At 35.3% G+C, this 23,036-nt stretch overlaps 2 protein-coding genes across 2 annotated transcripts in view; one reads left to right on the top strand and one right to left on the bottom strand.

The window, feature by feature from the left end:
* nav2a (neuron navigator 2a) overlaps positions 1 to 3,024 on the top strand; it is a 115,600-nt gene extending 112,576 nt beyond the window's left edge. Inside the window, exons 39-40 of the mRNA XM_054608542.1 lie at positions 972 to 1,172; positions 1,710 to 3,024. Of these exons, the coding sequence (XP_054464517.1) occupies positions 972 to 1,172; positions 1,710 to 1,835 (327 nt within the window). The 3' untranslated portion in view covers positions 1,836 to 3,024. The remainder of the gene's footprint in view (positions 1 to 971; positions 1,173 to 1,709) is intronic.
* Positions 3,025 to 18,457: 15,433 nt separating this feature from the next.
* Positions 18,458 to 21,720, bottom strand: dbx1a (developing brain homeobox 1a). Its single transcript, XM_054620399.1, has 4 exons — positions 21,339 to 21,720; positions 21,083 to 21,184; positions 18,847 to 19,049; positions 18,458 to 18,739 (listed from the first exon to the last, which is right to left on the bottom strand). Exons 1-4 carry the CDS (start codon positions 21,718 to 21,720, stop codon positions 18,458 to 18,460), a joined length of 969 nt encoding a protein of 322 aa, XP_054476374.1.
* Between the last annotated feature and the right edge of the window lie 1,316 nt (positions 21,721 to 23,036).

Below are 23,036 nucleotides of genomic sequence, written 5' to 3'. Positions count from 1 at the left end.
AATTGATGATTCCACATCCTGAGGGGACGTTTAAAGGATCCAGCAGATTGAAGTAGAAGTGTAATGAGTCAGAGAAACGATACATCTGTTCAGATGTGCCCTCTCAGAAGACCGGGGTTGTGTTCATCAAAGGGGAAATGGATTCAATTTGTACTTTTAATCTGCATGTAATTAGCATCTGATTTAATTAGGCAGCAGCTAATTACCAGAATGAAACCTCTGAGTGGGAGTGAAGGGGAGCTCAGCTCAGCAGAGAAATATGGCTCTCATCAGCTCGGAAGAGAAATCGCAACGTAGAGATTTTGATGTTTATTATGTTTCTGGTTTCTCGGGACAACTTTGAAATTTGGCTCAAAATCTATTTATGACTTTTTATGACATATACTGTGAGTTCTTTGTGACTTTTTTCTGATATACTATACTATGACTTTTTTATAACCTACAATACTATAACGTTTTGTGACTTTTTTTTATGACATGCTACAGTATGCTATGACTTATAAAAAATATATATTTTTGAATAACTTATTATACTATGACTTATTTATTACCCTTTTTTAATACTCTCTAATTATATGACAATATACCATCACATTAATAAAAATAACAATATTATAAAAAAAAAAGAATTGACATTTCTTTTGACATGCTATACTATGTCATTTTATGACATTTGAATGTTTTTTTAAATTACATAATATGACTTTTCCTGACTTATTCTACTATATTTTATGACATTTATTGTAACTTACTATACTATAACGTTTTTGCAACATTTTATGAATATTTTTGAGGCATACTATAGAACGACTTTCTATGACATTTTTATTGCTTGATGACATTTTGTACAGACATGGATGTGAACTGCAAATTAACTTTTGCTTGTAGCTTTCAGTGTTGCCTACAAAAAAAAGCTTAAATCCAGGACTTCTAGTATGTTTCAGTTTATATATTCTGTGTTTTCTCTGTAGCTCTACGGCCGCAGAGCTGCGTGGGAGGACCCTGCCGCCTGGGTGATCGACACCTACCCGTGGTCAGCCTCGTCCACGCCGGCCGATTGGCCCCCGCTGCTGCAGCTCCGCCCAGAGGACGTGGGCTTCGATGGCTACTCTGCCCCGAGAGAAGGAGTCCGGAAAGAGCCACCGCAGAGCGACAGCGACGCAGACCCACTGGTGAGCCAAAACACACATGAAGAACAGATTCTCCTATGAAAGGGTAGTCAAGCACAAATATATAGTATCCTTTCCTAAATTTCAATTAATGTCAACACACTGCTTTTTTTAATACATACATTTTCTTAGAAACAGTTCATGAGAAATGAGATGATCAAAGTTTAATCGTGACCTTGGAAACAGTATAATAGCAAGTACAAACAAATAAGGACTCTTTCCATGCCTTAATCAACAAATAACTCAAGTTGAGCAAGATCTAAATCAAATCAAACACAAAAATGATAGAAATAAGAAACAGAAACACAATAAAATCACAAAAATACATCAGAAACAAACATAACATCTATCTCAAATTCAGTTAAAGCTATCAAGCAAAGAGAACATCTTTAGAGCGTTATTGTCTTTAACAAGTTTGAGGGACTCACTTAAGAGTTTTTACTCCTTTTTTTCTGCTATAGAGATTGAAAGATACTAAATGGACCTTAATGTTTTTTAAGGTAAAGTTTAATCTGACTGACACTTTGATTCCGGTGACAGATGAACATGCTGATGCGTCTGAAGGAGGCGGCGACGTCATCGAGCCCTCAGAGCTACGACAGCGACTCCAACAGCAACAGTCACCATGACGACATCCTGGACACGTCGCTGGAGTCCACCTTGTGATGTAACACTGGGGTCGGTTATCAGGAGGACCTTTGTAATAAGAACTGTGACTAGATGTTCTTTAGAGTAAAAAATATCACCACACACAATCCAGCCACCTTAATTTGGGTGCAGGTAACCCAAATATTTAAAAAGAAAAAAAAAAAAAAAAAAAAAGGTTCAGATTTCATTTCAGAAAAGGGGATGGTTTCTACTGCACTGCGCTGTTTAGTTTTTTCTTTTTTTTCTTTTCACCGCTGTGGCCAGTGGCTCCTCTGTCAGGAGCCTGACTTCTACTTCAGACAGACAGAATCAAAGCACACAGCCTGTCACGGTTGGTGAGGCGTCATCATTACAGTCATCAGCATACACCAGCCAGCCAGTCCTCCCATCAGGAGCGTGGATACTCCTGGTCCTGCACCGCTGCAGTGAGTCCGAACTGCCTGCAGATGGCGATACAGACTCTTGTCTCTGGAGCGTCGGTGAGGTGCTGAGAACACTGATGAGGCTGCTGCTGGTTGGATGGATGAATGAACAGCCAGCAGCTCTCTGCTCCACCTCCTCCTCCTCCTCCTCCTCCTCCTCCTCCTCCTCTGTGGCTGAAGTGTGATTGCTGAAGAATAAATCAGGGCAACGTGAATGTTAACTCCCACAGCATGACCGCTCACACTTCAAAAAAACTCCTCAGAGAGATTGTTCATTAATACATCCCAAACTCTATTCACTGTTTGATTTTATTCAAACCCGAACTTTATCAAAGCTACATTTTTTTAGATAAATAAATAGTGTAGTAATTGAAAGCATCCTATCAGATACACCTTAATGTTTTCCAGTTAAATGTCTGCATTCAAAGCCCTTTGTGGACAAAAAAAGAAAGATAACTGGTGTTTATAAATGCAAATTCATGATATAGACATGGTATTTAAAGCTGGTTAACACTGTGGCAACATTGTATCACCACCAGGACAATTGGAAAGTCCAAATATTCTCTACCAGACAGTAGTTCCTTTGAAATGGAGTAGAATAACATATTAGGTACATATGTGTTATTGGCCAAACACACACAGCTGTAAACACAGACACTAACATCTGTAACTTATTTTACAAGGCAAGACAAAACAAGGACAAAATCTGATTCAGTAGATCCCTTTAGAGTCCTTGTTTGCTCAAAAAAACAATGTCTTTCAGGAGTAATGGGCACCAGCTGGGATTCAAACATTCACCATGGCTAGATTTATCCTTTAAACTTGTATCATGTTTGACATAATGTCCTTTTCCATCTGTGTAACTTCACAAACATCAGCTCCACCACTTCATAATTCTCACTTTGATTATTTAATAATGGTTCTAGATCTCCATGCACATTGGCCCCAAACAGGCTGTTGTAGCACAAACCTCTTTTGGTGCTGGACTGAATTCTAACAATCAATGCCTTACTCTTTTCTAACAGACTATGTGCATTTGCAGATGTTTTTTTTTTTTTTTTTTTTTGTTTTGTTTTGTCTAAATGGCTGTAAACTTAACAGGGCTTTGAGTCGTCCCTCTCCTCGAGCACCTCGGGGCTGTCGGGGAGCGGCGTCGACCTCTCATCATATCAAACACCGATGCTTGAGACATGAATGAGAAGCAGTACTTTGGGGTTTCAAATTAAAGTGTATGCATGTATAACCTCTGTGCTGTGAAGCTGGTGTATAAATATTTGGACCACTAGCAAGAAAGAAAAAATATATATTGATGTGTTTTGGTGCTCGAAATCAGAACGTTTTGCAGGTTGATCGGATGAGGGAAGTTTAAGAAGATGTGTTGATTTTATACCTCATCCCCCTTTCCTTTAACTGTGCTTTCGTCACGCTCATAGTTCTGGTTTATGTGATTTGTGATGAACAAAACTGTCCTAACAAACATGTTCAACTAATTATGTGAAATCTAGTGTATATGCTGCTTTGTTTATAGTGATATAATTAATCAGAGGTTAAAGGTATAAAGGTACTCGTGGTTGAATGATGATGTAAAAAAAAGTTTGACATTATTTCCGTGGCTTGAAATGTAAAAGAATATTGTACTTTTTATTTTTCTTTAAACCTCCCAGCCTACCTTCTGGGAAGGGCAGGCAGACGTAAAAAGGCCGGGGTCATGTCATCCAGCACAACGTCCACGGCTGTCAGTGTTCGAGTCACAGATCCTATGCAACATTCATTCTGATCTCAAAAAACGGAAGCCAAAAGCTGTATGTGCGTCTGTCCCCCCCCCACCCCAAATCCCCCCCTCCCCCGCATGGTTTTCAGCACTGCCGAGACTTACAGCATGGAATCAGATTTGTTAGGACTTTTCAGATTTGTGCCCCATGTTCTTTGTCCATACGTATGTCTGTGTAGATTGTAGAGGCTCTCCTGCTATGGTACTTGTAAGCACAAAGAGACTGATCCTCTGTTTTGTCTCGAGTAAAGTCTGCTCTAAGAAGTGTGGATGTCGTAAAAGCATTTGACCAGTCCTTCAGTTTATTACTCACAAACTCAATGAATGTTAAGCCTTCTTTGCTATGTACATTTTTTATATGTAACATAACCTTGTAAATAGTTGACTCTCTTGCAGCATTTTGATGACTTTTTCTAGCTGATTTGTTACAGTACTTGAAAAGGAATATTTTGTGTACAGTCTCTTTACATCAGAGCAGATTGATGCAGTTTGTCATCACTGGTCTGTCCAGGGCTTACTGTACTAGTCTTAAGTTATTGTGATTCAATAAAATTAATGATTATTTATGACTCAATTTTTTGTCAAATAGTTCCTTAAATAAACTTGATTTGGAAATGTTACAATCATTAAAAGTCATTATGTAGTATCTCCAAAGAAGTCATAGTGGAGAATGTCAAAAAGAAAACATTGTCTAGTATGTCGAAAAATGTCGTATAAACGTCATTGGGTAGTTTCTAGTGAACAGTCATAGTATAGTATGTAAAATAATATTATACAAAAGTCATAGTATATCATATGTCGTTAATAGCCAGAAAGCAGTCATAGTATAGTATGTCGACAAAAAGGGATTAAAAATGCCGTAGTATTCTATGTCGAAATTCTGTTCTGTCATAGTCATAGTATTGTATGTTGAAAAAAGCCTTTGTATAGTATATATCCTTAAAAGTCATGATAAAGTAAGAGTGTAATATGTCAAAAAAGCCATTGTAAATTATGTTGAATAAGTCATAAAATAGTTATAATATAGTATGTCAAAAAAGCCATAAAGTCATAGATGAGTATGTGGAAAAGAAAGCCAAAAATAAATCCTTGTAAAGAAAAAAAAAGTTATAACACAGAGTGTAAAAAGTCTTAGTAATGTATATGTACAGTGTAGTCATGAAAAAAGATCATAGCTTAGTATGTCCAAAAAATGCATGAAAGAGTTATTGTACCGTGTGTCGCAAAATAAATTCCTGAAAAATTAAAAAAGTCACAGTATAGTATGTCGGAAAAAATCATGAAAAAGTCACAGTATAGCATGTCAAAAAAAGAGCAAAACTTTTGCACTCCAGTAGGACGACAGGTGTGTAGAAGAATACCTTAGGTAGACAATATAGAACAAAAAACTCCCGCACACTGTTTTCTTCACTTGCGCATAAATATATTTCAGTAACAACGTTTCACGTAGACCTTCATCAGGTTATTTTTCACAAAAATAACCTGATGAAGGTCTATGCACGTGAAGTAGACAGTGTGTGGGAGTTTTTTGTTCTACAGTATAGCATGTCGAAAAAAAGTTAAAAAAAACGTCATAGTATAGTATGTTGAAAAAAATCTGTAAAAAAGTCTTAGTACAGCAAGTCTTAAAAAAGTAATATTATGGTATGTCGAAAAAAATCTTAAAAACGTCATAGTATAGTATGTTGAAAAAAGTCATATTATGGTATGTCGAAAAAAAGTCGAAAAAAGTCATAGTATAGCAAGTCGAAAAAAGTCATATTATGGTATGTTGAAAAAAAGTCTTAAAAAAGTCATAGTATAGCATGTCGAAAAAAGTCACAGTATAGCATGTCAAAAAAAAGTTTTAAAAAAGTCATAGTATAGTATGTCGAAAAAATTCATATTATGGTATGTCGAAAAAACGTCATAGTATAGTATGTCGAACAAAGTCATAAAAAAGTCATAGTCTAGCAAGTCGAAAAAATCATAAAAAGATATAGTACAGCATGTTGAAAAAAGGTTTAAAAAGAACATCATAGTATGTTGAAAAAACTCATAAAAAAGTCAGTATAGCAAGTCGAACTAAGTCATAAAAAAGTCACAGTATAGTATGTTGAAAAAAGTCATAAAAAAGTCAGTATAGCAAGTCGAAAAAATCATAAAAAGATATAGTACAGCATGTTGAAAAAAGGTTTAAAAAGAACATCATAGTATGTTGAAAAAACTCATAAAAAAGTCATAGTATAGCAAGTCGAAAAAGTCATATTATGGTATGTCGAAAAAGTTAAAAAAAATCACAGTATAGTATGTTGAAAAAAGTCAAAAAAACGTCATAGTATAGTATGTCGAACAAAGTCACATTATAGTATGTCGAAAAAAGTGTTAAAAACGTCATAGTATAGTATGTCGAAAATAATCATAAAAAAAAGTCATAGTATAGCAAGTCGAAAAAGTCATATTATGGTATGTCGAAAAAGTAAAAAAAACGTCATAGTATAGTATGTCGAAAAAGTCATATTATAGTATGTCGAAAAAAGTGTTAAAAACGTCATAGTATGGTATGTCGAAAAAAAAGTCAAAAAAACATAGTATAGCAAGTCGAAAAAGTCATATTATGGTATGTCGAAAAAGTAAAAAAAACATCATAGTATAGCGAATCGAAAAAAGTCATATTATGGTATGTCGAAAAAAGTCATATTATAGCATGTCGAAAAAAGTGTTAAAAACGTCATAGTATAGTATGTCGAAAAAAGTCATATTATGGTAAAAAAAGTCATAGTATAGTATATTATGGTATGTCGAAAAAAAGTCGAAAAAACGTCATATTATGGTATGTCGAAAAAAGTGTTAAAAAGGTCATAGTATAGTATGTCGAAAAAGTCATATTATGGTATGTCGAAAAAAAAAAAGTGTTAAAAACATCATAGTATAGTATGTCGAAAAAGTCATATTATAGTATGTCGAAAAAGTAAAAAAAAGTCATAGTATAGTATGTCGAAAAAAGTAATATTATGGTATGTCGAAAAAAGTGTTAAAAACGTCATAGTATAGTATGTCGAAAATAATCATAAAAAAAGTCATAGTATATATAGCAAGTCGAAAAAGTCATATTATGGTATGTCGAAAAAAAAGTTAAAAAAAGTCATAGTATAGCGTTGAAAAAAGTCATATTATGGTATGTCGAAAAAAGTGTTAAAAACGTCATAGTATAGTATGTCGAAAAAAAATCATATAAAAAAGTATAGTATAGCAAGTCGAAAAAAGTCATATTAGTATGTCGAAAAAAAAAAGTTAAAAAAAGTCATAGTATAGTATGTGAAAAAAGTTTAAAAAAAGTCATAGTATAGTATGTCAAAAAAAACATTTTAATAAAAACGTCATGGTATAGTATGTCGAACAAAGTCATAAAAAAGTCATAGTATAAAGTCGAAAAAGTCATAATATGGTATGTCGAAAAAAGTGTTAAAAACATCATAGTATAGTATGTTGAAAATGCACAGATGCAGTGAGTCTGAATTTCCTGCAGATGGCGATGCAGACACTTGTCTCCCGAGCGTCAGTGAGCCTGAACAGAGAGCCTGAGAACACTGATGCTGCTGCTGGTTTGATGGATGATCATGCAAAAGCTTCCTGCTCCTCTTCCTCCCTCTCTGCGGCTGGAGTTGCCCGTGTGATTTCTGGAGGAAAAGGTTAAAAAGAAAAAGAGGCAAAATGAATGTTAACTCCTACAGAAAGTCCTCTCACACTTCCAAATAAACTCTTCAGGTCTATGTACGTGAAGTAGACAGTGTGTGGGAGTTTTTTGTTCTACAGTATAGCATGTTGAAAAAAAGTTTAAAAAATCGTCATAGTATAGCGTGTCGAAAAAAAAAAGTCGAAAAAAATATTATAGTATGTCGAAAAAGTTATTAAAAAAACGTCATAGTATAGTATGTGAAAAAAGTGTAAAAAGTCATAGTATAGCATGCCAAAAAAATATAGTATGTAAAAAAGTCTTAGTATAGCAAGTCTAAAAAAGTAATATTATGGTATGTCGAAAAAAGTCTTAAAAAAGTCATAGTATAGTATGTCAAACAAAGTCATAAAAAAAGTCATAGTATAGTATGTCGAAAAAGTCATATTATGGTATGTCGAAAAAAAGTATAGTAAAAAAGTCATAGTATAGTATGTCGAAAAAAGTCATATTATGGTATGTCGAAAAAAAAGTTATAGTAAAAACCGTCATAGTATAGTATGTTGAAAAAAATAGTATTAAAAAAAGTCATAGTATAGTATGTCGAAAATAATCATAAAAAAAGTCATAGTATAGTATAGCAAGTCGAAAAAGTCATATTATGGTATGTCGAAAAAGTAAAAAAAGTCATAGTATGTCGAAAAAAGTCATAGTATAGCAAGTCGAAAAAAAAATGTTAAAAAAGTCATATTATAGTAAAAAAATAATCATAAAAAAGTCATAGTATAGTAAGTCGAAAAAGTCATATTATGGTATGTCGAAAAAAAGTCGAAAAAACGTCATAGTATATATAGCAAGTCGAAAAAGTCATATTATAGTATGTCGAAAAAAAAAAGTTAAAAAAAGTCATAGTATAGTATGTTGAAAAAAAAAGTTTAAAAAAAGTCATAGTATATAGTATGTCGAAAATAATCATAAAAAAAGTCATAGTATAGTATAGCAAGTCGAAAAAGTCATATTATAGTATGTCGAAAAAGTTAAAAAAAGTCATAGTATAGTATGTCGAAAAAAAAAAGTCATATTATAGTATGTCGAAAAAAGTGTTAAAAAAGTCATATTATAGTATGTCGAAAAAATCATAAAAAAAGTCATAGTATAGTAAGTCGAAAAAGTCATATTATAGTATGTCATAAAAAAAGTCATAGTATAGTATGTCGAAAAAGTCATATTATAGTATGTCGAAAAAGTTACAAAAAAACGTCATAGTATAGTATGTCGAAAAAAGTCATATTATAGTATGTCGAAAAAGTTACAAAAAAGTCATAGTCGTGTCGAAAAAAGTCATAGTATAGTATGTCGAAAAAGTCATAGTATAGTATGTCGAAAAAAGTCATATTATAGTATGTCGAAAAAAGTCATAAAAAGTATAGTATAGCCTGTCGAAAAAAGTCATATTATGGTATGTCGAAAAAAAGTAAAAAAAAGTCATAGTATAGTATGTCGAAAAAAGTAATATTATAGTATGTTGAAAAAGTTAAAAAAGTCATAGTATAGCGAAAAAGTCATAAAAAGTATGTTAAAAAGTCATATTATAGTATGTCGAAAAAAATAATCATAAAAAAGTCATAGTATAGTATGTCGAAAAAGTCATATTATGGTATGTCGAAAAAAGTCATAGTATAAAAAAGTCATATTATAGTATGTCGAAAAAAGTATAGTATAGTATGTCGAAAAAGTCATATTATAGTATGTCGAAAAAAAGTTAAAAAAAGTCATAGTATAGTATGTTGAAAAAAAAAAGTTTAAAAAAGTCATAGTATAGTATGTCGAAAAAATAATCATAAAAAAGTCATAGTATATATGTCGAAAAAGTCATATTATGGTATGTCGAAAAAGTAAAAAAATCGTCATAGTATAGTATGTGTCGAAAAAAGTCATATTATGGTATGTCGAAAAAGTTAAAAAAACGTCATAGTATAGCAAGTCGAAAAAAGTGTTAAAAAGTCATATTATAGTATGTCGAAAAAATAATCATAAAAAAGTCATAGTATAGTATGTCGAAAAAGTCATATTATGGTATGTAAAAAAGTCATAGTATAGTATGTCGAAAATAGTATATATAGCAAGTCGAAAAAGTCATATTATGGTATGTCGAAAAAGTTAAAAAAACGTCATAGTATAGCGTGTCGAAAAAAGTAATATTATGGTATGTCGAAAAAAAAAAGTTACAAAAAACGTCATAGTATAGTATGTCGAACAAAGTCATAGTATAGTATGTCGAAAAAAGTCATATTATGGTATGTCGAAAAAAGTCGAAAAAACGTCATAGTATAGCCTGTCGAAAAAAGTCATATTATGGTATGTCGAAAAAGTTAAAAAAAAAAGTCATATTATGGTATGTCGAAAAAAGTCGAAAAAACGTCAGTCTTAGTATATATAGCAAGTCGAAAAAGTCATATTATGGTATGTCGAAAAAGTTAAAAAAACGTCATAGTATAGCGTGTCGAAAAAAGTAATATCATGGTATGTCGAAAAAGTTACAAAAAACGTCATAGTATAGTATGTCGAACAAAGTCATAGTATAGTATGTCGAAAAAAAGTCATATTATGGTATGTCGAAAAAAGTCGAAAAAAGGTCATAGTATAGCGTGTCAAAAAAAGTCACAGTATAGTATGTTGAAAAAAAGTGTTAAAAACGTCATAGTATAGTATGTCGAAAATGCACAGATGCAGTGAGTCTGGATTTCCTGCAGATGGCGATGCAGACACTTGAAAAGCGTCAGTGAGCCTGAACAGAGAGCCTGAGAACACTGATGCTGCTGCTGGTTTGATGGATGATCATGCAGCAGCTTCCTGCTCCTCTTCCTCCCTCTCTGCGGCTGGAGTTGCCCGTGTGATTTCTGGAGGAAAAGGTTAAAAAGAAAGTATGTCGAAAAAAGTGGAAAAGTCATAGTAAGAGGCAAAATGAATGTTAACTCCTACAGAAAGTCCTCTCACACTTCCAAATAAACTCTTCAGGTCTATGTACGTGAAGTAGACAGTGTGTGGGAGTTTTTTGTTCTACAGTATAGCATGTTGAAAAAAAGTTAGTAAAAAAGTCATAGTATAGCGTGTCGAAAAAAGTAATATTATGGTATGTCGAAAAAGTTAAAAAAACGTCATAGTATAGCAAGTCGAAAAAAGTCATATTATAGTATGTCGAAAATAATCATAAAAAAAGTCATAGTATAGTATGTTGAAAAAAAAAAGTGTTAAAAAGGTCATAGTATAGCATGCCAAAAAAATCTGTAAAAAAGTCTTAGTATAGCAAGTCTTAAAAAAGTAATATTATGGTATGTCGAAAAAAGTCTTGAAAAAGTCATAGTATAGTATGTCAAACAAAGTCATAAAAAAAGTCATAGTATAGTATGTCGAAAAAGTCATATTATGGTATGTCGAAAAAAAGTCGAAAAAACGTCATAGTATAGCCTGTCGAAAAAAGTCATATTATGGTATGTCGAAAAAGTTAAAAAAAAACGTCATAGTATAGTATGTTGAAAAAAAGTTTAAAAAACCGTCATAGTATATAGTATGTCGAAAATAATCATAAAAAAAGTCATAGTATATATAGCAAGTCGAAAAAGTCATATTATGGTATGTCGAAAAAGTAAAAAAACGTCATAGTATAGCAAGTCGAAAAAAGTCATATTATAGCATGTCGAAAAAAGTGTTAAAAACGTCATATTATAGTATGTCGAAAATAATCATAAAAAAAGTCATAGTATAGCAAGTCGAAAAAGTCATATTATGGTATGTCGAAAAAAAGTCGAAAAAACGTCATAGTATATATAGCAAGTCGAAAAAGTCATATTATGGTATGTCGAAAAAGTTACAAAAAACGTCATAGTATAGCGTGTCGAAAAAAGTAATATTATGGTATGTCGAAAAAGTTAAAAAAACGTCATAGTATAGCGTGTCGAAAAAAGTCATATTATAGTATGTCGAAAAAGTTACAAAAAACGTCATAGTATAGTATGTCGAACAAAGTCATAGTATAGTATGTCGAAAAAAAGTCATATTATGGTATGTCGGAAAAAGTCGAAAAAAGGTCATAGTATAGCGTGTCAAAAAAAGTCACAGTATAGTATGTTGAAAAAAAGTGTTAAAAACGTCATAGTATAGTATGTCGAAAATGCACAGATGCAGTGAGTCTGGATTTCCTGCAGATGGCGATGCAGACACTTGTCTCCCGAAAAAGCGTCAGTGAGCCTGAACAGAGAGCCTGAGAACACTGATGCTGCTGCTGGTTTGATGGATGATCATGCAGCAGCTTCCTGCTCCTCTTCCTCCCTCTCTGCGGCTGGAGTTGCCCGTGTGATTTCTGGAGGAAAAGGTTAAAAAGAAAAAGAGGCAAAATGAATGTTAACTCCTACAGAAAGTCCTCTCACACTTCCAAATAAACTCTTCAGGTCTATGTACGTGAAGTAGACAGTGTGTGGGAGTTTTTTGTTCTACAGTATAGCATGTTGAAAAAAAGTTAAAAAAATCGTCATAGTATAGCGTGTCGAAAAAAGTAATATTATGGTATGTCGAAAAAGTTAAAAAAACGTCATAGTATAGCAAGTCGAAAAAAGTCATATTATAGTATGTCGAAAATAATCATAAAAAAAGTCATATTATAGCATGTCGAAAAAAGTGTTAAAAAGGTCATAGTATAGCATGCCAAAAAAATCTGTAAAAAAGTCTTAGTATAGCAAGTCTTAAAAAAGTAATATTATGGTATGTCGAAAAAAAGTCTTAAAAAGTCATAGTATAGTATGTCAAACAAAGTCATAAAAAAGTCATAGTATAGTATGTCGAAAAAGTCATATTATGGTATGTCGAAAAAAAAAGTCGAAAAAAGTCATAGTATATGTCGAAAAAAGTCATATTATGGTATGTCGAAAAAGTTAAAAAAAAACGTCATAGTATAGTATGTCGAAAAAAGTTTAAAAAGTCATAGTATATAGTATGTCGAAAATAATCATAAAAAAAGTCATAGTATATATAGCAAGTCGAAAAAGTCATATTATGGTATGTCGAAAAAGTCATAGTCATAGTATGTCGAAAAAAGTCATATTATAGCATGTCGAAAAAAGTGTTAAAAACGTCATATTATTAGTATGTCGAAAATAATCATAAAAAAAGTCATAGTATAGCAAGTCGAAAAAGTCATATTATGGTATGTCGAAAAAAAGTCGAAAAAACGTCATAGTATATATAGCAAGTCGAAAAAGTCATATTATGGTATGTCGAAAAAGTTACAAAAAACGTCATAGTATAGCGTGTCGAAAAAAGTAATATTATGGTATGTCGAAAAAGTTACAAAAAACGTCATAGTATAGCGTGTCGAAAAAAGTCATATTATAGTATGTCGAAAAAGTTACAAAAAACGTCATAGTATAGTATGTCGAACAAAGTCATAGTATAGTATGTCGAAAAAAGTCATATTATGATATGTCGAAAAAAGTCGAAAAAACGTCATAGTATAGCCTGTCGAAAAAAGTCATATTATGGTATGTCGAAAAAGTAAAAAAATCGTCATAGTATAGCGTGTCGAAAAAAGTAATATTATGGTATGTTGAAAAAGTTAAAAAAACGTCATAGTATAGCAAGTCGAAAAAAGTGTTAAAACCGTCATATTATAGTATGTCGAAAATAATCATAAAAAAAGTCATAGTATAGCAAGTCGAAAAAGTCATATTATGGTATGTCGAAAAAAAGTCGAAAAAACGTCATAGTATATATAGCAAGTCGAAAAAGTCATATTATGGTATGTCGAAAAAGTTAAAAAAAACGTCATAGTATAGTATGTTGAAAAAAAGTTTAAAAAACCGTCATAGTATAGTATGTCGAAAATAATCATAAAAAAAGTCATAGTATATATAGCAAGTCGAAAAAGTCATATTATGGTATGTCGAAAAAGTAAAAAAATCGTCATAGTATAGCGTGTCGAAAAAAGTAATATTATGGTATGTCGAAAAAGTTAAAAAAACGTCATAGTATAGCAAGTCGAAAAAAGTGTTAAAAACGTCATATTATAGTATGTCGAAAATAATCATAAAAAAAGTCATAGTATAGCAAGTCGAAAAAGTCATATTATGGTATGTCGAAAAAAAGTCGAAAAAACGTCATAGTATATATAGCAAGTCGAAAAAGTCATATTATGGTATGTCGAAAAAGTTAAAAAAACGTCATAGTATAGCATGTCGAAAAAAAGTAATATTATGGTATGTCGAAAAAGTTACAAAAAACGTCATAGTATAGTATGTCGAACAAAGTCATAGTATAGTATGTCGAAAAAAGTCATATTATGGTATGTCGAAAAAAGTCGAAAAAACGTCATAGTATAGCCTGTCGAAAAAAGTCATATTATGGTATGTCGAAAAAGTTAAAAAAAAAAGTCATATTATGGTATGTCGAAAAAAAGTCGAAAAAACGTCATAGTATATATAGCAAGTCGAAAAAGTCATATTATGGTATGTCGAAAAAGTTAAAAAAACGTCATAGTATAGCGTGTCGAAAAAAGTAATATCATGGTATGTCGAAAAAGTTACAAAAAACGTCATAGTATAGTATGTCGAACAAAGTCATAGTATAGTATGTCGAAAAAAAGTCATATTATGGTATGTCGAAAAAAGTCGAAAAAAGGTCATAGTATAGCGTGTCAAAAAAAGTCACAGTATAGTATGTTGAAAAAAAGTGTTAAAAAGGTCATAGTATAGTATGTCGAAAATGCACAGATGCAGTGAGTCTGGATTTCCTGCAGATGGCGATGCAGACACTTGTCTCCCGAGCGTCAGTGAGCCTGAACAGAGAGCCTGAGAACACTGATGCTGCTGCTGGTTTGATGGATGATCATGCAGCAGCTTCCTGCTCCTCTTCCTCCCTCTCTGCGGCTGGAGTTGCCCGTGTGATTTCTGGAGGAAAAGGTTAAAAAGAAAAAGAGGCAAAATGAATGTTAACTCCTACAGAAAGTCCTCTCACACTTCCAAATAAACTCTTCAGGTCTATGTACGTGAAGTAGACAGTGTGTGGGAGTTTTTTGTTCTACAGTATAGCATGTTGAAAAAAAGTTAAAAAAATCGTCATAGTATAGCGTGTCGAAAAAAGTAATATTATGGTATGTCGAAAAAGTTAAAAAAACGTCATAGTATAGCAAGTCGAAAAAAGTCATATTATAGTATGTCGAAAATAATCATAAAAAAAGTCATAGTATAGTATGTTGAAAAAAGTGTTAAAAAGGTCATAGTATAGCATGCCAAAAAAATCTGTAAAAAAGTCTTAGTATAGCAAGTCTTAAAAAAGTAATATTATGGTATGTCGAAAAAAGTCTTAAAAAAGTCATAGTATAGTATGTCAAACAAAGTCATAAAAAAAGTCATAGTATAGTATGTCGAAAAAGTCATATTATGGTATGTCGAAAAAAAGTCGAAAAAACGTCATAGTATAGCCTGTCGAAAAAAGTCATATTATGGTATGTCGAAAAAGTTAAAAAAACCGTCATAGTATAGTATGTTGAAAAAAAGTTTAAAAAACCGTCATAGTATATAGTATGTCGAAAATAATCATAAAAAAAGTCATAGTATATATAGCAAGTCGAAAAAGTCATATTATGGTATGTCGAAAAAGTAAAAAAATCGTCATAGTATAGCAAGTCGAAAAAAGTCATATTATAGCATGTCGAAAAAAGTGTTAAAAACGTCATATTATAGTATGTCGAAAATAATCATAAAAAAAGTCATAGTATAGCAAGTCGAAAAAAGTCATATTATGGTATGTCGAAAAAGTTAAAAAAAAGTCATAGTATAGCGTGTCGAAAAAGTCATATTATGGTATGTGTCGAAAAAAATAGTATATATAGCAAGTCGAAAAAGTCATATTATGGTATGTCGAAAATGTTAAAAAAACGTCATAGTATAGTATGTTAAAAAAAAAAGTTTAAAAAAACGTCATAGTATAGTATGTCGAAAATAATCATAAAAAAAGTCATAGTATATATAGCAAGTCGAAAAAGTCATATTATGGTATGTCGAAAAAGTAAAAAAATCGTCATAGTATAGCGTGTCGAAAAAAGTAATATTATGGTATGTGTTAAAAAAACGTCATAGTATGTCGAAAAAAAGTTCATATTATAGTATGTTGAAAATAATCATAAAAAAAGTCATAGTATAGCAAGTCGAAAAAGTCATAGTATGGTATGTCGAAAAAAGTCGAAAAAAGTCATAGTATATATAGCAAGTCGAAAAAGTCATATTATGGTATGTCGAAAAAGTTAAAAAAAAAAGTCAAGTATAGTATGTCGAACAAAGTCATAGTATAGTATGTCGAACAAAGTCATATTATGGTATGTCGAAAAAAGTCATAGTATAGCCTGTCGAAAAAAGTCATATTATGGTATGTCGAAAAAGTTAAAAAAAAACGTCATAGTATAGTATGTCGAAAAAAGTCGAAAAAACGTCATAGTATATATAGCAAGTCGAAAAAGTCATATTATGGTATGTCGAAAAGAAGTTAAAAAACGTCATAGTATAGCATGTCGAAAAAAGTAATATCATGGTATGTCGAAAAGTTACAAAAAACGTCATAGTATAGTAAACAAAGTCATAGTATAGTATGTCGAAAAAAAGTCATATTATGGTATGTCGAAAAAAGTCGAAAAAAGGTCATAGTATAGCGTGTCAAAAAAAGTCACAGTATAGTATGTTGAAAAAAAGTGTTAAAAACGTCATAGTATAGTATGTCGAAAATGCACAGATGCAGTGAGTCTGGATTTCCTGCAGATGGCGATGCAGACACTTGTCTCCCGAGCGTCAGTGAGCCTGAACAGAGAGCCTGAGAACACTGATGCTGCTGCTGGTTTGATGGATGATCATGCAGCAGCTTCCTGCTCCTCTTCCTCCCTCTCTGCGGCTGGAGTTGCCCGTGTGATTTCTGGAGGAAAAGGTTAAAAAGAAAAAGAGGCAAAATGAATGTTAACTCCTCTCACACTTCCAAATAAACTCTTCAGAGTGATCATCAATTACATCCCAAACTCTATACTCTGTTTCAGTTTTTTTTGACCCCGAAAATAAATCAAAGCCACATTTATATCTATATTAATTTTGAAATAATAGTTGATGAAGGATATTGTGTCAACTCCCCAAAATAAACTAAAAAAGTGTCAGCAAGGATTGTGGTGAGAATTCTTGATTAAATTGACCAAGATTGTCTCCTTTGTTTGGAGTTTTTTTCCACAGACTTTGTTCTGGTGGTGAAACAATGTAGCTTCAGTGTTTGCCAACTTCCATGTTGCCATGTTTATATCGTGGATTTGCATATATAAACACGGTAGTTCTCATCCTTTTTGATTAGATTAGATGAGACAGGAACTATTTTCTCTGTCACATCTCTGAAAACATCATCGCAAATTTCCAAATTGGCATTTTTGGGATAAACTGTCCACATATTGGGAATCTAAATGGTCACTCTGTGGCGTGAAAATATATAAAATATTAGCAAAGTGACAAATTAACAGCATGAAGTGCATATGTTTCATTGAACAAACACACAAATGTAATCACAAATGTCAACATCTAAAGCCTATTTTAAAAAGCAACACAAGGCAAGAGCAAAATCTAATTTACAAAATCCCTTCAAAGTCCTTGTTCACCCCAAAAAAGATTTTCAGGACAAAAAAAGGGCATTAACTGAGATATCAACATTCATCATGGCTAGATTTATCATTTTAAATCCAACCATGTTTGACATAATGTCCTTTTCCATCTGTGTTGTAACTTTCTGAGTAATAGAACATCAAGAACTTTTTGCCCTGACTATCTAATAAAGCTTTTAGATCTTCATGCACATTGGCCCAAACAGGCTGTTGGAGCACAAATCTCTTTTGGTGCTGGACTGAATTCAAACGCTGCCTTGCTGTTTTGAACTTAACAGCTGAGGTGCTGTGAAGCTGTGGTAAATATTTGGACCACTAGCAAGAGAGAAAAATATATTAATGTGTTTTTGTGCTCCAAATCAGAACGTTTTGCAGGTTGATTGGGTTTATTTAATAACCAATTTCCATCCTTTAAGTGTGCTTTTGCTCATAGTCTGTTTTATGTGATTTGTGATGAAGAAAACTACAGCATATTCTACTTTATATATAGTGATTAATTAATCCAAGGTTAAAGGTATGAAAGTAATTTGGGTTGAATGACATCATTTCTGTGGCTTAAAATGTAAATAATATTGTACATTTTACGCTTTTTAAAACTCCCAGCCTACCTTCTGGACATGGCTGATGTTCAGAGCCGGGGTCATGTCAACCAGATTATTTATGAATTTTGTCAACAACAAAAAAACAAAAACATCCAAACAATTGACTTGGAATTGTTTACAATTTTATTTGGTATTTGTACAAAAAAGTGTGAAATAAACATATATACAGCACATAATACAACATACATATTAAAGAAATTCATATAAATTATTAACGAAATAGCTACATTTTTTTTCTCCAATAAACAACTCTATTCAAGGTAAAAGTAACACAATATTCTTGGCATAAAATTTCCATACAAAAAATTGTACAAAATACTGTACAATTGAACAAAGCTGTGCAAAACAGCAAATTGTGTCTCAGAAGCAGATCCTTGCTGTGATGAAGCAACAGAACTTGAGAGGAACTTGTATTTTGAACAATGACATTTATGGGGGTCGGCAGCTTCTTGCAAATCTGGTCACAGTCTCATATGAAAACAGAACATGGGTTATAATCTCTATATGTTTTAATAAATTAAGATACTGTTATTTCTTCTTCGTCTGACTCTGAGAAGTCCGAGTGCTTACTGGAAAGAGATGGAGAGGAGATGCTGGACTCTGCCCTCATCCTCTGTCTCCTGAACTCTTCTTCCTCATCTTCCTCCTCAGCCGAGGACTTCTTGCCCACGTCGCTGAGGTCCGGGTGTGGGTTGGCTTTGGTGGGCAGTGTCTGCTCACGACAGCCTCCGGAGGACAGCAGCTCTCGTTCCTTAGAGTTCCTCCACTTCATTCTCCGGTTCTGGAACCAGATCTTCACCTGTAGAGAACAAATGAGTGAGTGGAAAAGGTTCTGCGTAAAAGCGGTATTACGCACAGATTACGCACGACATATGTGAGTTTTTAAATCTGATTTGTTTTTTTTACCTGTGAGTCTTTGAGGCCCAGCTTGGAGGCAAGCTTCTTCCTGTCGGGTTTGCTGATGTATTTCTGTTTCTGGAACATCTTCTCCAGGGCTTTGCGCTGCACGTCGGAGAACACCGCCCTCCTCAGCATCCCTCTGCGGGGCTTTCCTCTGGCGGCCAGGGGCCAAGAAAAGGTCCCGGGGATGGGGACGACGGATGAAGATACTATAAAACAAAACAAAGAGGAAACAAAAGGAAACAATGGAACATGTTAGGTTTTTTCTTTTGCCTGCATCACATAAAAAAAACAATAAGAAATATCCTTAAAACAACCCTAAATGTTGAATATTTACTGTTGAATAACCTCAAAAACCAGTCAGACATCTATATGAATATAATGATTTCCCTTTAAGCTTCTACTTTTTCCAACAGGTTATCATTGAATAAGTTCTTTTCCTTTTGGAGCTGTGCAATACGTCTCCGTTTTGAGTGAAATGGCACGAGGTGACTAATTAGCACATTGGCCGCATTGGTATGGTAAAGAGGTGGCATATCCTCTAAGGAGGCCTGTGAGGGCGGATAGAGGAGTTAATAAACCGTGAACGGTAATTGTGTAGTAATGAACTAACGCAGAAAAGACTCTGGACAGGCGGCGAAGGCCATATATTACCCACACAAAGGGAGATTTACACTTTCAAACTAAACACAACTGCATACCAGAATACTGATGCCTGGAGGAGGGAGGGAGGGTGGAGGATGGGGATGGGGGTGGAGAAGAGTGGAGGGGAATGGCGCTTTTTCTTTTTTTTCTTGGTGCCTTCAAATCATTTTCATTAAATGAACACGAAAAGCTATTCAGGACTCTGGAGTTGTTTTGTTGAGGCATTCAGCTGAGCCCATGAAAAGATCTCCAATCTCCATTATGATCTGTGTGAATGAAAGCACGGACTAGCGACTTTATAGACTTTTCTAAGAGATTATTCTTTATCTCAACTCGTTGATTGGCCGGAGGAGGATAAACGTTTCAGGGAGAGAGAGAGAGAGAGAGAGAGAGGTCAGTGGTAACCTATCCTATGGGGTGACACGTCCCCCAGCTGGGACGTTTTGGGTGGAGTTGGGCTTTAAAGACACTTTGCCTGTCTGCGTCCTGCTAACTGGACGTCCTCCTGACAGTATAGCTGCCCTGAATCAGGAACAACGACGCACTATGTGGTCTTGTGAGAATATTGAGAACTCTCAATGGAGCCTAATAGGGAAATTAGTGCATGACTGGTTCACGCCTTTATGCCCTCCACCTCCTCCACCCTGGTAAAAGTCACTCTCTCCGGGGTGTGTGGGTGGTTCGCCCGGTGGGAGCTGACCACATTGGTCACGGTGCTGAAGGCATTGTTGGCCCGCCACAGCGGCCCGGTGGCCCCCGGGCTCTGTGGGAAAACGTGGAGCCAGAGAAATGCCCCAAAAAACGCCCCCAAATGGGAGAGCAAGGGGGGTGGGGGTGGTGGTGGTGGTGGTGGTGGGGGGGTGATAACTCGCCACCCCCGCCTCAAATTTAGAGCATGACGATTTGGGATAATTGGTTAATTAGTGGGTGTGTGTGTGTGTGTGTGTGTGCGTCCGGACAGGGGGGGGGGGGGCATTAATAAGACAGTGATTTCTCCTTTCTGTGGCCCTGGGAGTTCAACTTCTGTGGTTAAAAATGAGTTCAGACAGAATTCCAAAAGGCTAAAAGAGATGGAGATGGAGAGATGGAGAGATGGAGAGGTGGAGAGGTGGAGAGATGGAGAGGTGGAGAGATGGAGAGGTGGAGAGATGGAGAGGTGGGAGGTGGAGAGATGGAGAGGTGGAGAGGTGGAGAGATGGAGAGATGGAGAGGTGGAGAGATGGAGAGGTGGAGAGATGGAGAGGTGGAGAGATGGAGAGGTGGAGAGGTGGAGAGATGGAGAGGTGGAGATGTGGAGAGATGGAGAGATGGAGAGGTGGAGAGATGGAGAGATGGAGAGGTGGAGAGGTGGAGAGGTGGAGGATGGAGAGATGGAGAGGTGGAGAGGTGGAGAGATGGAGAGATGGAGATGGAGAGGTTGAGAGATGGAGAGGTGGAGAGATGGAGAGGTGGAGAGATGGAGAGGTGGAGAGGTGGAGAGATGGAGAGGTGGAGAGATGGAGAGATTGAGAGATTGAGAGATGGAGAGGTGGAGAGATGGAGAGGTGGAGAGATGGAGAGGTGGAGAGGTGGAGAGGTGCGTAAAAGTTGTGCCTACCTGGTAAGTAAGGCGTCCTGAATATGGGGTGAAAGGTTCCGTCAAAGCAGGGGAACGGGAAGGTCTTGGAGTGCAGGCTGTGGTAGGTAGGGTGTAAGGAGGCTGCGGAGGAACATCACACATGTTAATCATCCTGTTACTCATCCCTGTTAATCATCCCTGTTACTCATCCTGTTACTCAGGAGAAGAAGGATGGAAGGTCTCACAAACATCTCAGCTCAATCTGGAGGTGCCCGAGCAGAGCGCGTCTACTCACCGGTCTTTGGTGAAGGTGCGAGGATGGCGCTCACTCCAAACTTGAGAAAACTCGGGTCCTTGCTGCTCTGCAGTGACATTTTCGGCGAGCACGAATCGCGCGTCACCGCGGTGGTGGCCAAGGCGCGCTCCGAATGCGCGCCGCTGAAGGACAAGGTGGTGGTGGCCGTGGGCATGGAGGCGCACACCGACGGCACCGTCCGGTTAATGAAGGCGGTGGTGGCGGTGGGCCGGCTGCTTATCCGCAGCAGGTCCTCCACCAGGAAGCTGGAGTGGGTGTGGAAGCCGGACTGCAGGGTGTGGTGGAGAGGCAGGGTGGAGGCGGAGGGCCGGTACAGCCCCGGGTAGAAGGCCGGAGGTGCGAGGACGCTTGGGATCATCATGGTCCCGGATTTTGGATAAAAAAATAGAAATCAGTGTGTATGTGTGTGTGTGTGTGAAATCTGAGATACTCCTTGTGTCAGCTGGGAGAGATGAGTCGTGTGAATGGCTGCTAACTCCTCTGGTTCCCTCACTCTGGGGAGAGGAGTTTTTATAGAGGTCTAACCCTCCTCCTCCTCCTCCATCCTCCTCCTCCTCCATCCTCCTCCTCCATCCTCCCCATCATCCGGGCCCTCCGCTCGGCCCTGACAGCCTCAACAATGGGGCTCAACACAGTTCTCCACATGGGTCTCTTTCATGCCGCATCCCCCGGCCCGCTGATTGGCCGAAGGACGCAATTTATATGATTGCATTAGACTTCATAAGCAAGCAACACACAATGTCCCCACCACAAAAGAGGCCCAGTCATCAATTTTGCATGTTGACCACTTTCCTTTCAATTTGTTTTGTTTGGCAGAGGCAAGCTGCCTAATTAAAGAGCAATCTTTACAGATCCAGGCATTATATGGGGGACTTTTAATGAGTGCTTAAATAAAAGATACTTTATTCGTTCCCATTCATGGTGTCTTTCTGTTATGCAGATTATTAAAAAAAAAAAAAATATATATATATATATATAGCCTTCTCGTTAAAATGTTAAATTATTCTTTTATCCCTTTTTCACCACTGCAAAAATTAAACAAAATATAAAACAAACACCTACACGCTGATAAAAGTAGGCTTTAAACTTTATAATACTTTTATTATAAAAAAAAAACTGAGTGTTTATGTTAAATCCAATGTTTTCTGCATATGAAATGTAAATCAGTTTAAGGGTTTCATAGGATTCTCAACACTCAATCTGGCAACTCGTCATGGAATAATGTCTTAAACGGATTTCTGCTATCAAAACGCTTTAACAGATGTGTTAAATATCACTTTTTTTTTTTTTTTTTTTTTTTTTTTTTTTTTTGTTGCACCGGCTCCATTGAGCTCACAGGAGAGAAGTGTGCGGCTCATGATCCTGTTAACCATGAACTAACTGTCACCCTCAGCTGCGGAGGAGGAGGGAGGAGGAGGAGGAGGAGGAGGAGGAGGAGGAGGAGGAGGAGGAGGAGGAGGCCTTTCTCTCCTGCCTTAAAAAAAAAAAAAAAAAAAAAAAAAAAAAAAAAAAAAAAAAAAAAGAAAAAGCTCTATTTCTAAAGACGGTTTTGTTCTGCTATTTTAACCGGCTGAATAAAAGTGCATCTGTGATTTGATTTAAAACGCATTCATATGAGCGGACACTGAGAGAGCCCCATATGAAACTCTTATTAAAGAGACTTGGAGGCTGATCGTC

This window comes from Anoplopoma fimbria, chromosome 2, assembly GCF_027596085.1.
Source record: "Anoplopoma fimbria isolate UVic2021 breed Golden Eagle Sablefish chromosome 2, Afim_UVic_2022, whole genome shotgun sequence".
In the NCBI taxonomy this organism is placed as follows: domain Eukaryota; kingdom Metazoa; phylum Chordata; class Actinopteri; order Perciformes; family Anoplopomatidae; genus Anoplopoma; species Anoplopoma fimbria.
This window is presented reverse-complemented; position numbering and strand designations above follow the sequence as displayed.

Excerpts from the sequence above, each read along its gene's own strand:
- dbx1a (XM_054620399.1), bottom strand. The coding sequence starts at position 21,720 with ATGATGATCCCAAGCGTCCTCGCACCTCCGGCCTTCTACCCGGGGCTG. Across the intron at positions 21,185-21,338 it reads CGCACCTTCACCAAAGACCG|CCTCCTTACACCCTACCTAC; the intron begins GTGAGTAGACGC and ends GTTCCTCCGCAG. Across the intron at positions 18,740-18,846 it reads TGGGCCTCAAAGACTCACAG|GTGAAGATCTGGTTCCAGAA; the intron begins GTAAAAAAAACA and ends TGTTCTCTACAG.